The sequence below is a fragment of the Alosa sapidissima genome, chromosome 11 (assembly GCF_018492685.1).
Source record: "Alosa sapidissima isolate fAloSap1 chromosome 11, fAloSap1.pri, whole genome shotgun sequence".
Classification (NCBI taxonomy): Eukaryota; Metazoa; Chordata; class Actinopteri; order Clupeiformes; family Clupeidae; genus Alosa; species Alosa sapidissima.
In genome coordinates this window covers 14,474,723-14,496,600 of record NC_055967.1, presented here as the reverse complement: position 1 = coordinate 14,496,600, position 21,878 = coordinate 14,474,723, and the positions used below count along the sequence as shown (strand labels likewise).

At 45.1% G+C, this 21,878-nt stretch overlaps 1 protein-coding gene across 1 annotated transcript; it reads right to left on the bottom strand.

Annotated features, from left to right (window-relative positions):
* Window positions 1-2,949: 2,949 nt before the first annotated feature.
* On the bottom strand, window positions 2,950-20,269 carry si:dkey-234i14.6. Its single transcript, XM_042111255.1, has 5 exons — window positions 19,243-20,269; window positions 15,561-15,737; window positions 11,196-11,414; window positions 8,110-8,323; window positions 2,950-4,678 (listed from the first exon to the last, which is right to left on the bottom strand). The coding sequence occupies exons 1-5, from the start codon at window positions 19,726-19,728 to the stop codon at window positions 4,500-4,502; spliced, it is 1,275 nt and encodes a 424-aa protein (XP_041967189.1). The 5' UTR covers window positions 19,729-20,269; the 3' UTR covers window positions 2,950-4,499.
* Between the last annotated feature and the right edge of the window lie 1,609 nt (window positions 20,270-21,878).

Below are 21,878 nucleotides of genomic sequence, written 5' to 3'. Positions count from 1 at the left end.
TCTTTTCACAACAGCGACACCTCTGTTCAGGAGAATATTGCAACTAGTGTTGCGACCACCACGCGCGAGTATAAATGGTTACGGTGCTTCTGTGACGTCACATTGTCGCGCTACTGGTCGGGTGCGTCGAGTATGTGGGACGTTTAAATCATCTACTGAAGGAGAGATGCCATGAGTATGTGTGTGAAAGTGTTGTTCTTAAGTTCTAAATGTTTTGCTTTTCTCCCATAAATCTAAAGTTAATTCCATTTCGATAAAGACTCTGGTATAGGCTACTCTAGTACAGTGATGCTCTCCATACACCAGGCCATTGGAGCTGGATCGTGCCGTTCCTAATATGGAACAGTGGCTCCCAGCCGCCTGGTTGGAGCTCACCTCACCCCCTGGACCCCCAGCTTCACAGCCGATGGCCTCTCTGACAGGCACCACTCTCCTTTCCTACATCTGCTTAACATTCGCCATTGATTTGCGTCAGGCCTTCATTGGCAGGACTAATTTATTTACGAACTTGTCATTCCAAATAATTGATTGAGATGTCCTTGGCGTGAGCGTGTAATGATATGCAAAGATAAAAGATTTTCTCATTATTGTGGGTAATGTAATTGCGGCGTGTGTCGTACAGGAGGAGGGATCAGAGGTGCGCTGCCCGCTGGCCCTCCCGTCTGTCTAGGCCGCCTGAAATGTTTAATTAGAGCCGGTAATGAAATTCAGGCCCCAGACATTCCATGTCGCTCCGACGGGAGCGCAGGGAGTTAACATTACCAGCGGACTCGTGTCCACCGCTCCCATCTTGTGACCCCTATCGAATAGGCTTCAGGGTGCGTCACTATTTAACCAAAGACAGATGGTGGGTACGGGGTCTGTGTGTGGACACGTGCAACTGGTTTGCATTAGTGCCCAAATGTGCCTTCTGAGAATAAAGGGAAATTATTCTTCGCATAGGAAAGTGACCTGATCTACAAGCAAGAGACATACAAGCAATAGCGAGGTACCTTCATGTGTCAGCGACAGACACAGTACGATTTGTTCTAGGCTTTTAATAGTGTTATATGATATAAAGAGTTTCTGTGAAGCTAGATAAAATGGGGTAGAATACTGTAGCTGAGCAGTGGGTGTCGGGCTGCCGGCCAGGGGAGTTGACCTGTGTTCAATAGCCTGAAAAGCTACTGGATGAATTGATGATGTTCTCAGGTCAAGAGATCTCGGCCCAGAATAGCTGACTGGGCATGTTTGAAGCTACGGCTCAGGATGGGGATTGTGAACGCTGCATTTCACCTCGCTACTTCTCTAATGTATTAATTGATGGTCAACCTTCTCCATTTTTAAGTTCTCAAGTTTACAAGTGTGCTGGATTTACACGTGCCCTCATCAATGTGATCCGAAAGCTCAACAAGAATACATGTGGTGGGTGGATTTGGGCTTCCTGAGATCTGATTCGGATCAGATTGGTTCAGTCCAGCGCATCACTTGCCCTCCGGATCCATTCAAACTAAGTGGTTTCATCTCGTTCTGTGGGTGTGATGCATGGTTGGTTGTGACACTTAATAATAGTGATGACTCCATCTCCCCATAGCTGATAGCTCCCTCGTTAAATCACATGTGCCAGCACGCGCTCCTACCGTATCTACAACGCTGCAGAGGGGAGACCAGTGATAAGTTAGTGTGCGCTCGCAGGTCAAACATATCTCACGTCACATTAGCTCACCGCACCGATTCCACGAGTTGTCCCCAGCCTCTGAGACATTGTGTATATCATTTCCAAATGGCCCGACTGTCATATTTGACTCTGACAGTTCATCCGAAGGGAATGATCGCTGTTCTTGTATGATTTATACACATTAGAAAGACAGTTAATGAACATGTCACGCCTGGAGAATTATTCAAGGACTTGTAGAGCTTCAGGAGTGACTTGTCGTCCTTGCTGTCAAGAATGAAGTCATTGCAACATCATCTGCTGTTATGATAGGGTGTTGTCAAATGTGCAGATCAAGGCCAGCTAGGAAGGGCCTGGCATGGTTTGACATGTGGTATCTCATATCTACTCATGATTCTGCACCTGTCATGGAGGCAATACAAGTTTATTACGGGAAGGCCTGACACTCAGTGGCAGCGAATGGTACTGCAAAAAATATGGCTCATGTTGTAGGCTAGGCTGTACCCCAGCACTTGCATCTTTTACATTCTGTTTGCCATAATACTGGAAAGCACCAAAAATATAGTACCTACATTCTACAAAATAATTTCTTTAGGATTTATCCACAACACACACAGCACTCTCACACACATTTGTCAGGGTTGCATCCCTGTTGTAGCCTAGAAATCTAGACGCACCCTAAATTACATTTGCTGCCAGGGCTAGTCTAGCAACTCTCTGTTGGCTTGTGAGCTCGAAAAATTAAACTTCTATCAGGCCAATCAAATCGTGTATAAAGACGTTAGGCGGGCTTAACATAATGATTGATGGCAGAGTTGCAACGGTGTGGCTTGAATTCCCTGCTACTTGAAAACAAATAAGATGGATGTTGCTGTTGGCGAACAGTGTGACATGAGTTAAGCTTTTATTAAGTTGGCAAAAGTTTGAACTAGCCAACTAGCTCCACTGGTGGGAAACGTATGGGACTCAGCACTGTCCTATTGCGTGCAGAGGGAATTTGAAAGACAACCGATTATCCCGCCCCTCGGACTGAGCACTGCGAACGGTGAGTGCCCAGACCCTACATTTTAATGTGGGTCTGGCTCGTCAGGCTATCCCTGTTGTCCTTTAATATGTTGTCACCCAGAGAGAACAGCAGGTGGCACTGTTACATTGTAAGTAACTGCCGCAGCAAAACCTAAAGATGAGTGTTCTTTTGATTTGACATTACCTTACTGTGAGCGAGCTTGGCACTGGCCTCTTCACCATGCTGATAATCCCATTTCTGAATTAAACACAATGTCATGAAGCATAAATCAATAGAAACATCCACTTTTTATTTATACACTGTCGTCAAGGACATAATTTGCCAGACTTCTGCCAGGGCTTTTAGTGTGTGTTTGAGTAAGAGTCTGAGAGACTAGAGTTCTGTCCCATCACACCTCACAGAGCTCACCTTCCAGCAACACCTCCGGACATAGCGTGGAGCACCAAAACCTATCAATTTCATTTTGGTTGAAGGCATGGTCAGAGTTTGTGAAATGATAACAAATTTAGGGGAATTAACCAAGACCTTGAAAATGTGGTGAAGTAAAATCAATAAAACCTCCTTCAATTTTACAAATATTTGGCACAAAACAGCATCTATCAATGTCCGCAAACAGAGCTGACAAACTTCAATTACATTCACTTTACCTCTTCAACAGTATACAAGTATACAACAACTTTATGTGAAAAACAATATCAAAGAATTTGAAAAACCAAGAATCGAGACATTTACAAAACAGTAGTTTTTGTTTGGTTTGTATTTGGTTTGTATTTGGCACAAAGAACACCAACAGCTGTCACAATACAATTCAATTTCCCACCAAACCTTGGGCCACTCTTTTTATAACACATTCTGTGTCCATTTTCTTACCTTGTATACGCGCACACACACACACACACACACACACACACACACACACACACACACACACACACACACACACACACAAAAGCATTGGGATGCCTGCCGTTACACCCACAGTAACTTCAATGACGTCCCACTCTAAATCCATAGGTACGATTATGGAGTTGGTCCCCCTCTTTAGCTCTAACAGCTTCCACTCTTTTGGGAAGGATTTCCACCAGATTTTAGAGTGTGGAAATATTTTCTCATTCATTCAGAAGAGTGTTTTGTATTTACGAGGTCAGGCACTGACGTTAGGCAAGAAGGCCTGGCTTGCAATGTCTGCTGTTCCTCCCAAAGGTGTTTGATGATGTAGAAAACCCTGTTCTCTGCAAGCCAGTCACGTTCTTCCATACCGAAATCACTTACACGTGTATGCATGGACCCTGCTCTGTGCACTGTGTGCAGTGATGTTGGTTAAAGGATAATGCCATTTCAGAGGTTGGGATTGGGTTAGTGAAGGGAAATATTAATGTTTCAGTATTCCAAGAAATTATGGATCATTGTATATTTCCAACTTTTTGGGAACATTTCGGGGAAGTCCTTTTCATTTCTGGCTTTACTGTAACACAGTGCACAAAGCAAGGTCCATGAAGACATTGTTGGTGTGAAAGAACTTGCCTCATCCACTGAAAACAGGGTTGTATATGCTATCAAATACCTTTTGGAGAAACTAGAAGAGATATTGCGAGCCAGGCCTTCTTGTCTAACATCAGTGCCTGAACTCACAAATACTGAATAAATGGGCAAAATGTCCAGACACTCTCAAATCCTTCGCAAAACAGTGGACGCTAATACAGCTGCAAAAGAGGTGGGGGGTCCATATAAATACATATGGATGTTGAATGGGATGTCATCAACGTTCCTGTGGGTGTAATGGCAGGTGTCCCAATACTTCTGTCTATCTAGTCTCCGTCACTCAAACATGGTTGAGGCCAGCCCTGTTTGTCTGAAGGTCTCAGCCACCTGTTTGGAATGCTGTATTTTGGCGGCGAGCGCCTCAAACACGTCGTTCTGGTCCAGTGCGGTGGCTGTCCGGTAGATGAAGGTCCCCAGGGCCTCCAGACCCCTCATGCCCAGGTTCACCCCGCAGCCTTCAGGGAAAGAGCACAGCACAGCTCAGTCTCCTCCACCACCACCACACGCCTGGCCTGCCAGCACTTAACTCAGCCGGTACAGCCCAATGGCCCACCTCAGGGCCTTGAAACTGCTGCCTCGGCACACTCTATATTAACCACTGTGCATCTGCTTTAATCTAAGCTGTACATTTACTTGCACTTAAGCAGGTGCACTTGGAGTGTATGCCAGCAGCTCCCCTCTGCTCCCTTATCTGACCCTGGCTCCCCCTCACTCCTCCATGTTTGCGGTCTCCCTGCTCTGCTTCTTGACATCATGTGGGACTTCGTTCTTTGCCCCCCATCACACCGACTGCACACACCTCCCACTGTGATGACGCTGCACAGTGCATCTCAAATGTGTGCTCTAAAACCTGGGGCTCTCTCCCCGCAGCACACAGCTCACATATCAGAGACCAGAGCCAATCAGAGAGTGAGGCACAAAAACAACCTGTGAGAAGCAGGCTGTGGAGCCCAGGGCTGCTTCCTAATACAAAGGAAGGCTTGATGCTGGTGTAGGGGGCTAAATAGGAGCGCTACTGGCACAGTTTATGAAGAGGAGGGAGTGACCAGAGGTGGAATAAGCACTAAAATATTGTCCTCAAGTAAAAGTACCAATACTTTGATGAAATATTACTCAAGTACAAGTTAAATTACCGATCTGAAAATGTACTTAAGTAAAAGTAAAAAGTAGTTCATTTAAAATGTACTTTAAGTAAAAGTTACTTAGTTACTTTTTTTGTGTGGGGGGGGGGGGGGGGGGGGTCGTTTTTACCCAGCTCTAGTGGCTGCAGCCAGCAGCTAAAGTAGCCAGGCAGCTACCGCGCTACATTCTGGGGGCATGTTCGTGAGCCCCCATGTTCATGCCCCCCAGAGTGTAGCGCTGCAGCTGCCTGGCTACCTAGCTGCTGAAACGGAGATCTACAGTATGTGAAAAATCGCACAATTAGTTGTGCTCATCCTTGCTCACTTTGCAGTGAACAGTAATCCAGCACAACTGAAAAGCTGCTCACAGGCATCTGAGGCAGGCAGGCCCATGTTGAGTTTCAGAGAGAAACTCTATTTGTAAAGGAGTTCAGCAGATCCAAGGGCCTCGGACTGTGGGAAAACTGGGACTGATTACAGGGCCCCAATGGAAGAGAAGGTCCTTGAAAAGTCTGAAGTATATCTTATTTTAATTTCCAAATTAAATGTCAAAATGAATGTCAGACGAAATGTAAAGTTTGACTGACTAAATTTTGTATACAAAAACATAGTGAAGACTGTATAAGGCAGGGGTGTCAAACATCAGGCCCGCCAGCAGGTTTCATACCCCAGATGTTTTTGGTAGGAAGGGAAAATTAGAAAAAAAAAAGAAATTCACATCCAGTTGTCTTCAACAATGTGTTATAAGCAATATTTCTATGATATGACAAATTGATTAAACCTAGCACTACAAACCATCCTCAGCAAGGAATTAGCAGAAAAACTAACATGGAAGTAGGGCAGTACATGACAGCAGAAAAATTATAATGACCATGACTGTAAGTATATATACTTTTTGATCCCGTGAGGGAAATTTGGTCTCTGCATTTAACCCAATCGGTGAATTAGTGAAACACAAACAGCACACAGTGAACACACAGTGCGGCGAAGCACACACTAATCCCGGTGCAGTGAGCTGCCTGCTACAACTGCGGCGCTCGGGGAGCAGTGAGGGGTTAGGTGCCTTGCTCAAGGGCACTTCAGCCGCGGCCCACTGGTCGGGGCTCGAACCGGCAACCCTCCGGTTACAAGTCCAGAGTGCTAACCAGTGGGCTAAGGCTGCCCCAACGAGGTTTCATTTCAACAAATCCGGCCCACTACCTAATATGAGTTTGACAAGGTCAAAGGTCACTCTCACTCTCCCTTGCTAAAGCGCAAAATGGTTTGGTCCGCCTTCACAGCGATTGATAAGGTATCTCATTTTGTTTACATAGTTGAGCATCACTAGTAGTGGACAGCTAATTGTTGTGCTGCTGGTACAATGTCTTTCTCCAAGAAAACCAAGTCGGATTACCAAAAAACAAAGGCAAAAACGAGAAAAAGAGAGATGAAAATGAGGGGAAACAGATGCTAATAAACTTCTTTCCAAAGAAAGATGAGCACACACGTTAAAACACAAAATCCCATGGTGTTAAACTGCTTGAATATCTCCGCAATAGAACTGAGGCAACCCATTGAAAGAGCGGAAAATACACTTTCCTCGGTTACACAGGTAATCTGAGGTAGCCTATCTCGTGATCCACTTCCATCTCCATCTCTTTCAGAAAGACTTGGTGCCAGCTTGATACATGCTGATCATTCTAGTGGTTCCGGGCGCAATTTCCCCCCTTCCTTTCGGTTGTCGTTAGTCTTAACTTTTTTTTTTTTACTCAGTAACGCATGGGATTTGTGATGTAGCGAAGTACAATACTTCACTCAAAACGTAATCAAGTAAAAATAAAAGTACTAATTTGAAAAACTACTTAAAAAATACAAAATACACAAAAAAAACTACTCAATACAGTAAAATGAGTAAATGTATTTAGTTACTTTCCACCTCTGGGAGTGACACACGAGAGGGAGAGGTGCCGCGACGGCCTGGCGAGAGAGAGAGAGAGAGAGGGCCTGTCACTGAGCCACAGTGAGTGTCTGTGATTGGCTGTGTGGCGGAGAGCGTTTCATAACGACTGTCGCTGAGCACAAAAGTCACCCTCTCACATCTATTCTAGTCGCTTGGCTGCTTTCTCACCCACACTTCCTACACACACGCACACACGCACACACACACACGCACACACACACACACGCACACACACACACACACGCACACACGCACACACGGACACACACACACGCGCGCACACACGCGCACACACAAGCACACACACACACACACACACACACACACACACACACACACACACACACACACACACACACACACACACACACACACGCGCGCGCGCGCGCGCATGCGCACAATGAGTAGGGGTTATTAAGTGTAGAGACAAAGTGTCTCAGACACAGTTCTTACTATGACTCAGAGAACTTAGGGGTACAGGCTACTTGGCTCAACTGGCATGAGCCTGCAGTTAAAAAAGCCCCAAATAACTCCCTCATGGCTCGTAGAAAACAAGGATAAGCAAAATCAAAGACAGAATTTCTAAACTGATCTACCTTTTCAACTATGTATAAATAATTACATAGACTAATATGCATCTTTATTCCTTTATAACCCTTGAATGCATTACGTAATAATACTTTGTAAATACTGGGCTCAAGTAAAGTGTTGAAATTGACATCCCTCTTTTCTGACATCCCTCTTTTCTGACATCCCTCTTTTCTCTACTTCCCTTTCCTTTCTTTGCCTGCATACCTCATCCCTCTTTTTAAGCCCATGGCCTCACCTGTGTCAAAGTTGAGCACGCGTGCTGCCTCTCCCTCCACGGTCACCGCTACGTTGTCGCCCTCGATGTAGGCGGCATTGACGCGCCGATGCGACAGCATGATCTCAAACAGCTTCCGGCTGCACTGCATGCGGTGCAAGGTCAACTCACTCAGCCGCGGCTCGATGTCCGTCTTATAGGCGTTAAAGGACTGGTGGAAGATGTTCTTCATGATCTATAAAAGGGAGGACATTTTAATGTCCAAGATGAAGTGTGTGACTGTGTGCCTGTCTTTGTGTGTGTGTGTGTGTGCGTGTGTGTGTGTGTGTGTGTGTGTGTGTGTGTGTGTGTGTGTGTGTACTTATAATTTAACTGACACAGTGCCTTATCTTAATTCAAGGTCACTTAACCGAATGAATGAACCAACAAGATAAGCAACATGAAAGGAAATGAAGCAGAGCAGTAAAAAAAGATCAACTTAAAGGACATATTGCTATATAAAACATATCTGCATGCACCCATGTTCTAATCCATCTTTGAGTACCATTATTATGAGTACCTGGTAGCAAGTCCCTTCCCTTCATCAGCAGCTACAATAAGGAGTTTTAACAAAAATGTTTGCAGATTTACAATAATAATATTCTAATATGAGAGCATAATTACAATACTGTGCTTTTAAATTGTTTTGTTCAGTGCATATTGATTGTATGCTCTGGGCTTTACATGTATTGGGTTAATAAAATGAAACATTTCCACTGCTCTTTCTGTTATATTATTATGCTAGGCCTGGAAGCATCTGTATTCAGGACAAGAAAAAAAATGGAAAATTCTGCAAGGCCCTTTAGCAACAGACCCAAAACTGTGACATTTGAAAGATCTGTGCCTGGATCATTTGAAGATTTGTGTGATGGAAAAGCTCCTGCAGTTGGAAGATGATTTGTCACTGCAGAGGCACAAGTCTTAACTGCCACAGTGAAATAAATCATGGCAAATGAATAACCGCTGTTCAATGTATCAACCAGCTCCTTTACTATATTACTATAAAACCATTAAAGGATAATTCCGGTATGAACACCACTAACCACTCGGTGAGTTGCACAGTTTTGAAAACGAACATTAAGGGTTGTTTTAAGGACATGTTTGTGCATGCTTTTACTGTAGCCAGCCACTCTGAAACAGTCAAAGGCGATTCAAAACGAGTCAGAAAGTCGAGACAGGACCCATCGTCAAAATTTCGGTGTCCACCACTCTAGTTCATCCAAAAAAAAACAGTGACAGACTCAAAGTGCTAAATACCGGAATTATCCTTTAAGCTTCATCAATATCAAAAAGAGCTATAAGCTGCATGATAGCGAGCTTGTAAGGTTTAGGATGGCATGTTCAGTCCAGTGTCCATTGTTTTACCCTTTCAAGAACATCTGAGATCTCCCATCTCCTCCCATCTCCTCTGTGCTGAGCCTACATCGTTGCATGGCTCAATTCTCTTTCAGTGAGGAGCAGCCTGTGGGTTTTTTGAATTCTCTAATCCCTCCCCTTTCTCAGGCAATCTTAGGCCAACTGCTATATCATGCATAAAGTGCACAACCGCTTACAGTAAGTGTGCTGCTTTCCTCCAAAGACATATTGATCTCTGGGTCTCCTTTTTCAGACCAGAGCACCCTGACAATTAGCCCTCTCCAAGAAGGTGCACCTGCGCCTCCTTTAAGATAATACCAGAGGCCTGGACATGCCGTATTACACCATCTGGACGAGTGTCTTCGTCACACCGAAGAGGCAGCAGAAAATATCTCCTGATGGAGGCTGCGGCTTGTGACTCATGCCTTGAGCATCCCTCCCAACTGCAGCCCCACCGCCCCTGCCAACAGAACCCCCCCGCCCCTCCTGGCCCCCATGGACACACGGGCCGTAACCAGGTAACAGTAGCGTCTCGCTGAGTGATGGCCTGATGTCGTGCTCTGACGCCATGTGCTCATTAGGCCCTAACTCCATTTATCTTGCTTCTTCTCTCTCTCTCTCCCCTCTCTCTCTCTCTCTCTCTCTCTCTCTTTCTCTCTCTCCACCACACTCTTTCTCCCTCTCTCTTTTCCTTCCTGTTGCAATCCTTCCTTTTATGCCATCAGCCCCATAATCCATTCCTTTCCCACAAAAAGAAAAGCATCATAAAATGGCAATATAATGCATGTCTGAGTATAGCAGAGATGTCTCCATTTCATTCTCCTGACATCCTAATATTTATTCATTCCTTCATTTATTCGGTATTTACTCCTGCATCCTAGTTGTTTTGAAGTTGGTGTCTCTTCCTGTTCCCGTATTCGTTTGATCATTGGTTTCGTTCGTTTCACCCGGCTACTTACATTCCACTCCTGCAATCCAGCTCAGCTATGACATGGAAGTGTGTGGGAGAGAAAAAAGCGCTCGCCTGGTACCCCCCCCCCCCACCCCCACCCCCACCCCGCTTGCCTGCTACAACCACATTCTGCAGGTTTGTCATGGAAGGAACGCGGCATCTGCGACACAAGTGCCACTCGGCACAAAGTTCCCCAGTAACAGCAGGCAGGTGAGCAACAGCTCGTGGGTTTTGTGAACGCTCCAATCCCTCGCCTGTCTCAGCCATTCACATGGAAATGCACACGGCGCAGCGCGGCGCGCTCCACATCAAAGGGAGCCGGGGCCGGAGGAGATGAACTCGCACAGACACTCACAAACCGACGGGGTGGAATACCCGGCAGGGGTGAGCTCTCGAGTTCAAAATCATCCCACAGCTGTGAAATTGAGAAGTAGGCAGGCTAGTCCTTAGCAAAATTGAGTTGTCAGAAACTTCGTTCACACCGTCTGGTATTTTAATTCTTCATTGATCTTTGTTAAACTTAGACATGGGGTGCCAAGCCTGCATTAAAAGTTTCATCTTTCTCCAGTAGAGAAGTAGGCCTACATGCAGGCAGTGGTGCACATTCATGTCAGTGTGCAGGTGCAGCACTCTGTTTTCCCAGGCATTCATATACATTACATTCATCTTGCTCTTGTGCGTCATAATAGGCCGGCTCCACTTGGCCCCAGATAGATGTCCTGTCGGCTGTTATTCAAATAATCTATAGTGTTTCACATACCGAGGAGTTAGTGGTGTGACGCAGGAAGCGCATCATCTTGCTGTCCGCAGCTGTGCAGGCCAGGGCCATGTAGCGGTTCCGGAATGTGCCGTAGATCTTGAGGTGGAAGCCTGGCTTGGCCGTGGTGTGGCCAGATCCCCGGGGCTCCTTCAGTACGTCCACCCCGTACGCCGACAGGTCAAAGTACAGGCTGTGAGCCTTAATCTCAGGAGTGGGCACCTGGACAACAATACAAAAAAATGAGAGAAAATGAGAAAAGAGCTTTCAAATGGGATTTTAATTCTAGGGTCAATCTGTGAGGAAGGATAACAAAGAAAGGCAACTCATTCCTCTGAGGTTATTCAAGGACATCATTATGCACAGTGGAGCATAATAATAACTGCAGAAAATGAGCCCTTGACGTTTGAAATTAATTAAAATTGTACTTGGCTCACAGTTGAGTAAACACAAATGGCCCCTCAACCCTCATAACCACTGATAATTACTGCACTCTCCTTTTCTCTTTCTTTCTCCTTCTATGTCTCTCTCCTTCTCCTACCTGCTTACACTTACACTTTCTCTCTTCTACTGCACTGTAGCCAGTATACGAGCTCAAATGATATAAACGGATAAACTGATCTCTGTCTGCATAAAGAAGTCAGCTCATGATGGCAGTGGATGGGATAAGGATGTATTCCAGAGCTAAGGCAGTAAGGAGCAGAAAGATATGGCACATCAGTGCATTTGCTGACAGACCTGCCAAAGAACAAAACACTTCTTCTACAGCTCCTTACTGAGCTCCTTATGAGACACTGTGCTGGGTTCTGGAGGAGGTAACTGGAGGCACTAGGCAAAGGGTGAGCTGTCAAGCTAATTAGTAAAGGGCCATTTGCAGTGAGTGGTACAGTGAGTATACATTCACTCAAATATATGAATCATTTACACCACCATCAGAGGATGGTATATAATTAAGCTGTCGTGTCGTGTTGCTTGTGGTTAAATATAACCATTCTAAAACAAGTGTAGATATGGTCAGTGATGCATACTATGTGATAAAATCAGCACCAATGTTTTGCAGTTTGGGATTTCTGCCACCAGCACACTCCTTTAAAATGTTAGACTTCTTTGTCCATTCAAATGACTGGTCTTCGTGTGTATTCCTCGTCCCCTTGACCTTCTCTTTACTTATCTCTAAGCTCCTGAATCTCCCAGCTCTGCAGTGCTCAAGTGCACTAGAGGGAACCTTTTACTTCCTCCACATCCAAACTGATCAAATTTAGCAGCAAATGAAATGAGGGAAATTAGATTGCACGGAGCAGATTTCCTGGACTTGGCAACAGAAGCATCCACACAAAAACAATTCAATACCTTCAGCAAACTTCAGGGCAATCAGCTGAGGTCAAATCAGGAAATTAAATGTTAGCTTTTTGCTGTCTTATGAAATATGAACCTCAGATTGTACCCTTTCTTCAGTCTTTGTGTGTGTGTGTGTGTGTGTGTGTGTGTGTGTGTGTGTGTGTGTGTGTGTGTGTGTGTGTGTGTGCGTGTGTGTGTGTGTGTGTGGCACATATTTGAGTGTGCATTTAGATATGAGGATGTCAGGAGAATGAAATTGAGACATCTCTGCTGTTCTCGGGCATGTATTATACAGTATAGACATTTTTGGATGCATCTTTTTAATCTCTCATTCTCTTTATGTCATACAAATAAAGTGAACAAATTTAGCTAGCTTATCATACTCAACACTATGCTAGTTGTTTATCTAACCAGCCGTGGAGCTGTTATGCCATGTAAGGTGTTTGATGAGTAGCTGTGCAAATATCACAGTCTGGCTGGCACTGTGGCAATCAGCCTTCATTTTCCTGCCTGTCCTCTCCCCAGGTTCCCCTATCTGATGCACACATCTACATGAACAGGTCCAGAAAAACAAACTCTCTCAGCAAGATAGACACAGACTCTCATATCTACAGAAAGCAGATACACAATAGAAACGTAGTACTTGAGGTAGACCTGAAGTGTTAGCAATGGACTTTAGTGTCACTAAATTCTTTCTAAGTAAAGTTTTGTTCTAGTCACTACAATTTGTTATATTTAGTTTCTATTTTATTAAAAATAAAACAGAAGATACACTGCCATTCAAAAGTTTGGGGTCACTTAGAAGTGTCCTTGTTTTCATCATTAATGTTGTAAATGACTGTTACAGTAATGCAATATCTACATTGCCCATTATCAGCAACCATACATCCAATGTTCCAAAGGCATATTCTGTTTATTAATCTGATATAATTTTAAAAGGCTAGCAGAGAAAACATTGGAGAACCCTTTTGCAATTATACAATTATGTAAGCACATAATATAATTATGTAAGCACATAGTGTAATCTGAAAAATTATGTAAGCACATAGTGTAATATGAAAACAATGCAACTGATCTCAGCTGGTACTCTGTCTATAATGGAGTGGAATGGAAATTTCTAAGTGACCTCACACTTTTGAACAGTAGTGTATCGGAACCTGTATTACCTCCAGTCCCTTATTTCCGCCCTCTTACGTGTATGTGTCACTTATTATCAATTTCTATGCAAACCAAGACGGTGGATTCCTAAAGAAACGCAAGCACCCACACCATAAGTGTATCTAAATTAGCTGTACCAAAAAGGACATTTTATCGTGACTCCAAGAGCTGTAAACAGTGTTGTAAGGCTGCGTGTACAAATCCGCTTGGAGCTCCAGTAGAATTTTGATTTGTGATGAGAATTCTCAGTCTAACCGTTGATGTGCCATGTGAAAGGCCGGAAATAGGCACCCACCAGCCCAGCACTAAACTCCAAGTGTGGTAAACAAAATCGGATATTTCAGGCAGTAAAAGCCCCGGTAAGAATCAAACCAGATTTTGTTCAAATCTACACACCTATGGCTACCGGAAAATGTAAGGTTATCAAATTTTGAAGTAGTAAAAAACATCTTTGTTTTAGAATTTTTGAACGAAAGGGGCGGTAGTTGGTGCTTTTACGATATATAGCTAATGTATGTTTTTACTTGTTCAGTGTGCTGCCTGGAACTCTGCCTGGTGTTCCCACCATGCTGCTCTCCCAGTTGAGATAGAGGAATGTCTGAGCCAAAGTGATCCAGCCTCAATCTATCTCAAGCCTGCGAGGTCATTACTGCTGCCCAGTAGCCTACTGGCTGCTTTACTTCCCCGCAGACCCCAGCACTGCATCAGCTGATTACTGACAGGTGGCCGCCGCAGGTCCAGACTAAAGCAAGACTGAAAATAGACTGACTAAGCTATTTCCGCCGTAGTTTTTACTTTACCATGACATATGAGCGGCTGTGTGGTGTCGTGAGAGAAAGTAAACAGAGGCAAAAAGACAGGTGTGATAAATGTGCAAATCAAATGCTTGAGTAGATGCGCAAGAGGCGATGCAGGAAGCTTGTGCTAATTGTCTGGGGTTTGTTGTGCGCAGCGGCTGGCTGCGTCACCAACCTTTTATTTTCCCCTCGCCGAGGCGCGCTAATCATTCATTACTCATTCATTTCCTCACCCCTATTCATGCTGGTGTCAGCCACTCGCCACAGGAAGGGCCCCCCTGCGCCTATCAGCTCTGTGCATCTGCACTGCATCCATATTCAGCCCAGAGGCCAGGCCAGGAGGGGTCAGCGGAACAGACAGCTCAGATGCAGAAAGAGGCTCCATGGAGGCAAGCACACATGATGATCAGAGCACCGGAGCCTGATATAGCCCGGCTATAATACGTACCTGTGGAACTCCAAAAGCCTGCCAGGGCATAGATTATGATCTCTCTCTCTCTCTCTCTCTCTCTCTCTCTCTCTCTCTCTCTCTCTCTCTCTCTCTTTCTCTCTCTCTCTCTCTCTCTCTCTTTCTCTCTCTCTATCTTTCTCTCTTTCTCTCTCGCTCTGTTTCTTTCTCTCTCTCTCTCTCCCATATGTGTCCTCCTGGCTGATTGACTCTGATACAGTCAGACAGTTTGACAAAATAAGTGGGTCCTATGAAGGTTTAAAAATAGTATGTGTTCACACATACAATTTTCACACACACAGGAAATAGAAAAAAGAATAGAAATGATTTCCTCAGACATCTCATAATTGGGGAAAACCAACCACTGACATAAAACCAGTTATTATCAGTCTAAAAAAAATCATTAAAAATCAGGAACCGTGGTGCAGCTGTAGAGTTGGTGTCCTTTGGCACATATGGGTTCAGTGCCCACCGGAACCCAGGATCCACAACCAGACATCATTTCCTGAACCCACTCACACCATATCTCTCTATCACTCATTTCCTGTCCTCTCTACAAATCCACAAAAACATAATATGAAGCATGTTTTGTTAGGAGGGTTGTAAGTCTTGTACAGTAGGTCTGACCTGCCGCTGGTCCAGTCTTTCAATGGTGGCGTTGGCTCCGTAGGCATGGCAGGACTCCACTAAGTAGTCTGAGCTGATGCCCAGCACCGAGCAGGAATCCCCACAAGAGCCGTCCGCAACCACAATCACCCGCGGCCACTGCCCACACGGGATCCGCCGCAGGTAGTCCTCGGAGAACTGAGAGGGCAAGCAGGAGAGACAGAGCACAGTCACCATGTTGGAGAGAGAAAGAACAGACAGAAGTGAATAGCACACAGGGAGAAAACTGATAGAGAGAGAGAGAGAGAGAGAGAGCATTTGAGGACTATGAAGGTCAGATGAGGCTCTTTAGTATTTTGGTGAGGCATGACCTAGTCCTAAATATGCCATTTCAAGCTCCACACTATCAAAGTGTGACTTCCTCAGTAAATCTCTTCAGACACACAAATCTGGAAGTTCTCTGAAGCACATCAGTCAGATGTGGAGACACACAGGGCACACACACACACACAGGCCCATGTGACTCACAGTTCCCACTCGCGCTCTATTCTGCCACAGCTTGGCCAGATGGGGATGTTTGGCACGTCATCCGCTAAGCCAAACAAATCAAAATAACACTGACCTCATTCTGACTGACACATTTAAAACCGCTATATTACATAGTAGAAGCCATCAGGCTGTTCAAAAGCATCCTTAATAATGTTGGGGGGGGGGGGGGGGGGGGGGGTTCAGTTAGCCAAATTGATTTCCCAAAGTGACACTGGGATTGATGTCTTCATATTTCAGTCATTGGATTTGAAAATCAAATATGTATCCTAAACCTGTATTTACAAATTGAGGACAACAGGTGATCCTGGAGCCCTCCTTGAAGATGTTTTCAAGTATGTGTGTGTGTGTGTGTGTGTGTGTGTGTGTGTGTGTGTGTGTGTGTGTGTGTGTGTGTGTGTGTGTGTGTGTGTGCATGTGTGCATGCCTGTGTGTAAGTGTGGGTATGTGAGGATGTGTGGGTGTGTGTCACAAACAAGGTGGCTGAGCAGAGACTAAGCTGGCCCTTTAAGAATCTCTTCCTCTCTCTCTCTCTCTCTCTCTCTCTCTCTCTCTCTCTCTCTCTCTCTCTCTCTCTCTTTGTGAGTGTGTGTGTCTGTGTGTCTCTCTGTGTGTGTCTGTGTGTGTCTCTCTCTCTCTCTCTCTGTGTGTGTGTGTGTGTGTGTGTGTGTGTGTGTGTGTGTGTGTGTGTGTGTGTGTGTGTGTGTGTGTGTGTGTTGTACAAATATGAAGGTTTGTTTAACCTGCTTTAGTTTACACAGTCACAGTGGGTATCCTGCAGTACAGGATATGCCACTAATGTGACATCAACATTCACACTCACATGATAATATTTACAGTTTAGAGACTGATAGTTAAACACTGAAGTAAATCACAAATGATTAAATTCACCCGGTGGGAGGTCATATTCCTTTAAACCAACACAAGCACTGGCACTATCACAATTCTGCCACAGGAATACCTAAAACAGAACAGGCTGTATGCAGAGTTATATCACTAAGACATTGTATATGCATTTAATTAGAAAATGGAGCATAACGCAATGTTTCACTGATCCTGTGTCAGCATCATATTTCTTTTTAAAGGTCAGTTGGTCTCTGAATAAAACACACTGAGACAGACACGGGCAGTAATAGAGAGAGAGAGAGAAAAAAACAGAGGGAGAGAGAGAGTAAACAAGGGGGGTGTATGAGTGTGTGTGTGTGTGCATGCGTATGAGAGTTTCTGATCTTAACATCTGAAAAGACATCAAGACCTGAGAGTCAGTGTGTGTGTGTGTGTGTGTGTGTGTGTGTGTGTGTGTGTGTTAGGGAAAAGGTCATGCTCTCCCCTATCTGAAGAGAGAGGGAGCCATCTCCTTGTGAGAGAGAGGAGAGAGAGCGGCTGAGACCTCTCCTCTATCTCTGAAGCCCGGGGGGCAATCAAGTTACCTCGGGATGAATTCTATCTAGACGAGTCCCCAGTGTGAACACTGGATCTATTAAATCACTTTATTACTGGTGCCAGAGGGGGGACATGCGTCAGCACTCTCGTCTGTGTCCACCTTACACACAATCAGCCTCGGAGCAACTGTAGCACACACAGAGCCGCACAGCAGGGAGCAAATCCAATATGGAGATTGGCCTCGGCCACAGCCACAGCTTCAGGGTTCCCTTAAGACCCCGCAGCTCATCTCTACAAACCAACAGGGGGCTTTAGCTCACAATCCCAATCACTGTTTAGTGTTCAAGCTTGCCCTCTAACACAGTCTACATCCAGTGTCCCCTGCAGGACTGGACTGGGCTAAACCATTTTAAAATGACGAGAGAGAGAGAGAAAGAGAGAGAGAGAGAGAGAGAGAGAGAGAGAGAGAGAGAGAGGAAACCTCTTCAAATGTGCCATGACAACAACGGACTGAAGGGATTCAATTGAGGGTTGAATTGTGCAACTACCAGCAGTCATGGGTCAAAGTTCAAAATGTCAGTTGTCACACAACTTAAGGGTTGGAGAGCTGGTTGGCATGTCATTATACGACTATTCAGAATCCTCTCCAGGCTATATCTGTCATTTATAAAACACTTACGTGGCTCTTTTGCTGAATAGCCAACACGTCACTGTTATTGCTCAGAAACAAAACATGAGCTGTCATTTCATGTTTTATTGCAAGCTATTAATACTTCAGCCGCTACTGCTCAGACAAGTCCTAACCCATGGTGTGCTCAGCAACTCAGTTCCATAGCCGTGACAGAGATAAATATCCTGGAGGGACCGGATTATGCATTCTAATATTGGCTGCTGCATTCTGAGCGGGATGCTATCTACGTTCGAAGCCACAATCACAGGGGTATATTAAAGTCACCCCAGACGGACACGCATCTCCTCAAGTGGGAGAGGTAAACAGGTCCGATCCCATTGGCTTTGATTCATGCCTGCACTGGAAATTACATCTGACATCAAAGGGAGCAGATCACTCCCATCTGTGTCTAGACTAGTCTGAATATTTGTGTTCTGCCTCCACCGCCACCCCTCACCTCTTCCATGGGCTTCACAGGCAGGGGAATAGAAAAACAAAATAATCCATGTCCCTGGATGGCATTAATCATCATGTCACAAAGTAACTTAGCAACCTGATAACAAGGCTACAATAGTGTTCTGAAACGCTTTGTCTCCCAAGACCAGGGATGAATGCTTCCTATTGTTCAGGAGGGGAAGTGAGTCTTTAAAAGTAAATCCTGCAATACTGCAAAAGTCAAACTGGCTCCCTGAGACATGATTTTAAGAATACAATCCTTAGGCCCATCAAAGGTTCATCCATAGTCCTATATTTCCAGCCAAAAACTATATCTAACATGACAGCTTGTTCACTTGCATAACACTACTTATCCCTCTAATGAGGCATATGACAGGCAGTGAATTATAACTTGGCTGCATCCACACATTTTTAAGAGTCTCATTCTCAATAGGAATAATTGCAGTAACCATGCACAATTCATGCATGGTGCTTAGGCTCTAGCCCATATCTGAATGCCCAACAATCTGTAAGAGTTTAAGTCAGTCAGACCCTCTGCACGCTTGACAGGTCAGAAAGTCAGCATGCCTAATCCCCGATTGTGTGAGTGCCAAAGGAAGAAGGTTTAATTTGGGTGATATTTAAAATCAGCTAGTTGTACAATATTACCTTTGTTCCCAGGTGAACTTTAATATCGACCTTTTGCTTCTTTTGCTCCAGAATGCTGAGCAGGTACTCCTGGAACACGCCAATCTTAGTGAAGAAGTGGTCGTTGTGCCAGCACCCCTCCATGTTATCAAAGTCTACTCCCAAGCCCAACAGGAACCTGACGCTGCGGGGGTCCAGTGCGATCTGCTGTGGTCTGCACAGCAGCGCGGTCCTGTAGCGCTCATCCAATACCGTGAGTTTCAGCACCTTTCCCGAGCGAACAGCGACCAACGCGGCGGTCAGACCAACAGGACCAGAACCCACAATCAGAACCGATATCCGAGCTCGCCATTGCCTAATCCGGTCTAAGCTCACTTTGACGACCACATACACTACCACCGCCAGGAAAGTGCTGAGTGCTGTGTCGTAGACGAGGGCTCGGTAGTTCTCCTCTTCCACGCTGCTGTTGATAAGGTCCCCAGGATTTTCAGTTCGTGCTCCGTCCATGTCGAGTTTAAAGAAAGATAATTAATTAAGAGGGTGAAAAAACCTTCTGTTTTCACTTGTTGGATAGTCGTTTTAAATCCATCTGCAACACGGTTGCCCGTGAACCAAATGTAGCCGACACGCAAGCATCGGGGCTATCTTGAGGTGGCGATAAGTCGGAAAAGTGCAATGAGTCCAGCACGGCAGTTCACATTTCTGAAAACATTCACTATGATGAGCAGTTGGAATCATAAACTGGTACTGGTACTGTTCCCTCTTCCCCAGCCGCGTGGGCTGGATTTCAAACCCTCCGGGTAACACGGTGCTGCCGGGGCTGCTTGAGCCTCCGTGGCTTCGACGTTGTGTAGCCCTGCTGAAGGAACGCCTCTGCGCGCGCCCTGCCAGGGACAGGGCTCTTCCCAAACCAGCGCGGTCTCTCCAGGCTGCAGGTGCTGTACACGTGGGTGCGCGCAGTTTTTGCCATAGTTTTGAACAATAACGGGATTGTGAATTGTGTTTTCTAAGGCATATTGCATCGATGTTGCTTGCGTTTCAGGCTGAGGGGACACGATATTAATTTTCCAAATAAAGTTTCGGATGTGGCGACCTCTGAATAGCACACAGATCGGTTGAATTATCAGTTTCATTCTAGCGCTTAGTAGAAGGACGCAGAGCTACACCAGGGCACGAGTCGATTTTTGTAACTTGACCGTGATGTATTTTTAGCTTCAGAGGCTCAGAGGGCCCATAACTAGCTCTGTGTTTTATCCAGAGCCATATTGATTCAATGGAGCTAAAAACAATGACGCTGATGGGAAACAGATTCACTCTGGCCATTAATTTCTGCACGAATCTACACATGATTTACTGTTTGGATCCCCCTCACCCCACTGTGTAATGTGAAATGAAATGTTAAAAAAATGTGAATGTGTAATGTGAAATAAGAAAATCATGATCTACTGTATGTTTTGGATACGAAAGAGAGAAGTGTTTAAGAAATCATAGTATCACTCCAATAGAGATGTTAATGATTATTATAGTAATATTTTTTTTCTTGGACATTACAAGTCACATCATCTCTTTTGTGATGTTCTGAGGCCCACAGAGCTTACTTTTTCTGGGAGAGGAGTTCTCAAGCAACCCCATTCCCTGGGGATCCAGCAGTGATACAGGGCTTTGGGTGGATGAGGCTGAGGCTTGAAGTGGCAGCTGTTCTGAGAGTGCAGCCAGGGAAATCAACGGAGTGGAGCAGAGACATGGTCTGTGGCAGATAACAGTGGACGTGGCATGCTATGCTGATAGAGGATCAGGTCCTCCTGAGCAGTACACCCTCACAGGAATGATGGGATCAGCTCCGGCTGCTGAGCCAACCATTGTGGGTTATCATTAACTGAGGGCTCTGCATGTCAGTACCATGCACCACTGGGATGTCAAGCAGAAAACCTCAAACCAATCTGTCTGGCATTGCATTGTTTTAAGGAGATCAATTCTCCAAGGAAACACAAGCTGTGTGGACAGAGAAAAATGTGTGTGTGTGAGAGAGGAGGGGATAAATGAAAAGAGTAAAATAAAGGGACTGAGACTCATAGAAAAAGAGAGGGTGAGGAAAAGCTGCCTATTGATTAACAATTAGAGCCTTTAGATGTGCAGGGTGCACACACACACACATACACACATACACACACACACACACACACACACACACACACACACACACACACAGTCAACCACCCACCTACACCACCCACACACACACCTCTCTCTCTCTCGCTGTCTCTCTCTCTCTCACACACACACACACACATACACACACATATTGACAAAGTGGCAGTCTAGCAGAGAATCCTTGAATGTGAATCAAGGAATGTGAATGTGATTGCAATGAAGGCCATTCGCTGAGTGGAGGGAAAGCTGCATATATTGTGGAGTGAGAGCCTGGACAAAGGACCCATCTGGCTGCTGATTCAGTGCTTGCCTTGCCACTGCAGTAAACAGATAGGGAGAAAGCCTTGACAAGAAAAACAGTCAGAAAGCTCAAAGACTACCCTATATTGAACAAAGGTTATTCAAGAAATGGCCATTTCATTTAAACCCAGTATATAAAATTGAATTGTGGCAAAAAATATTTTGCCTCATGCCCTCCGTATATATTGCTCCTGTGCTACCTGCCA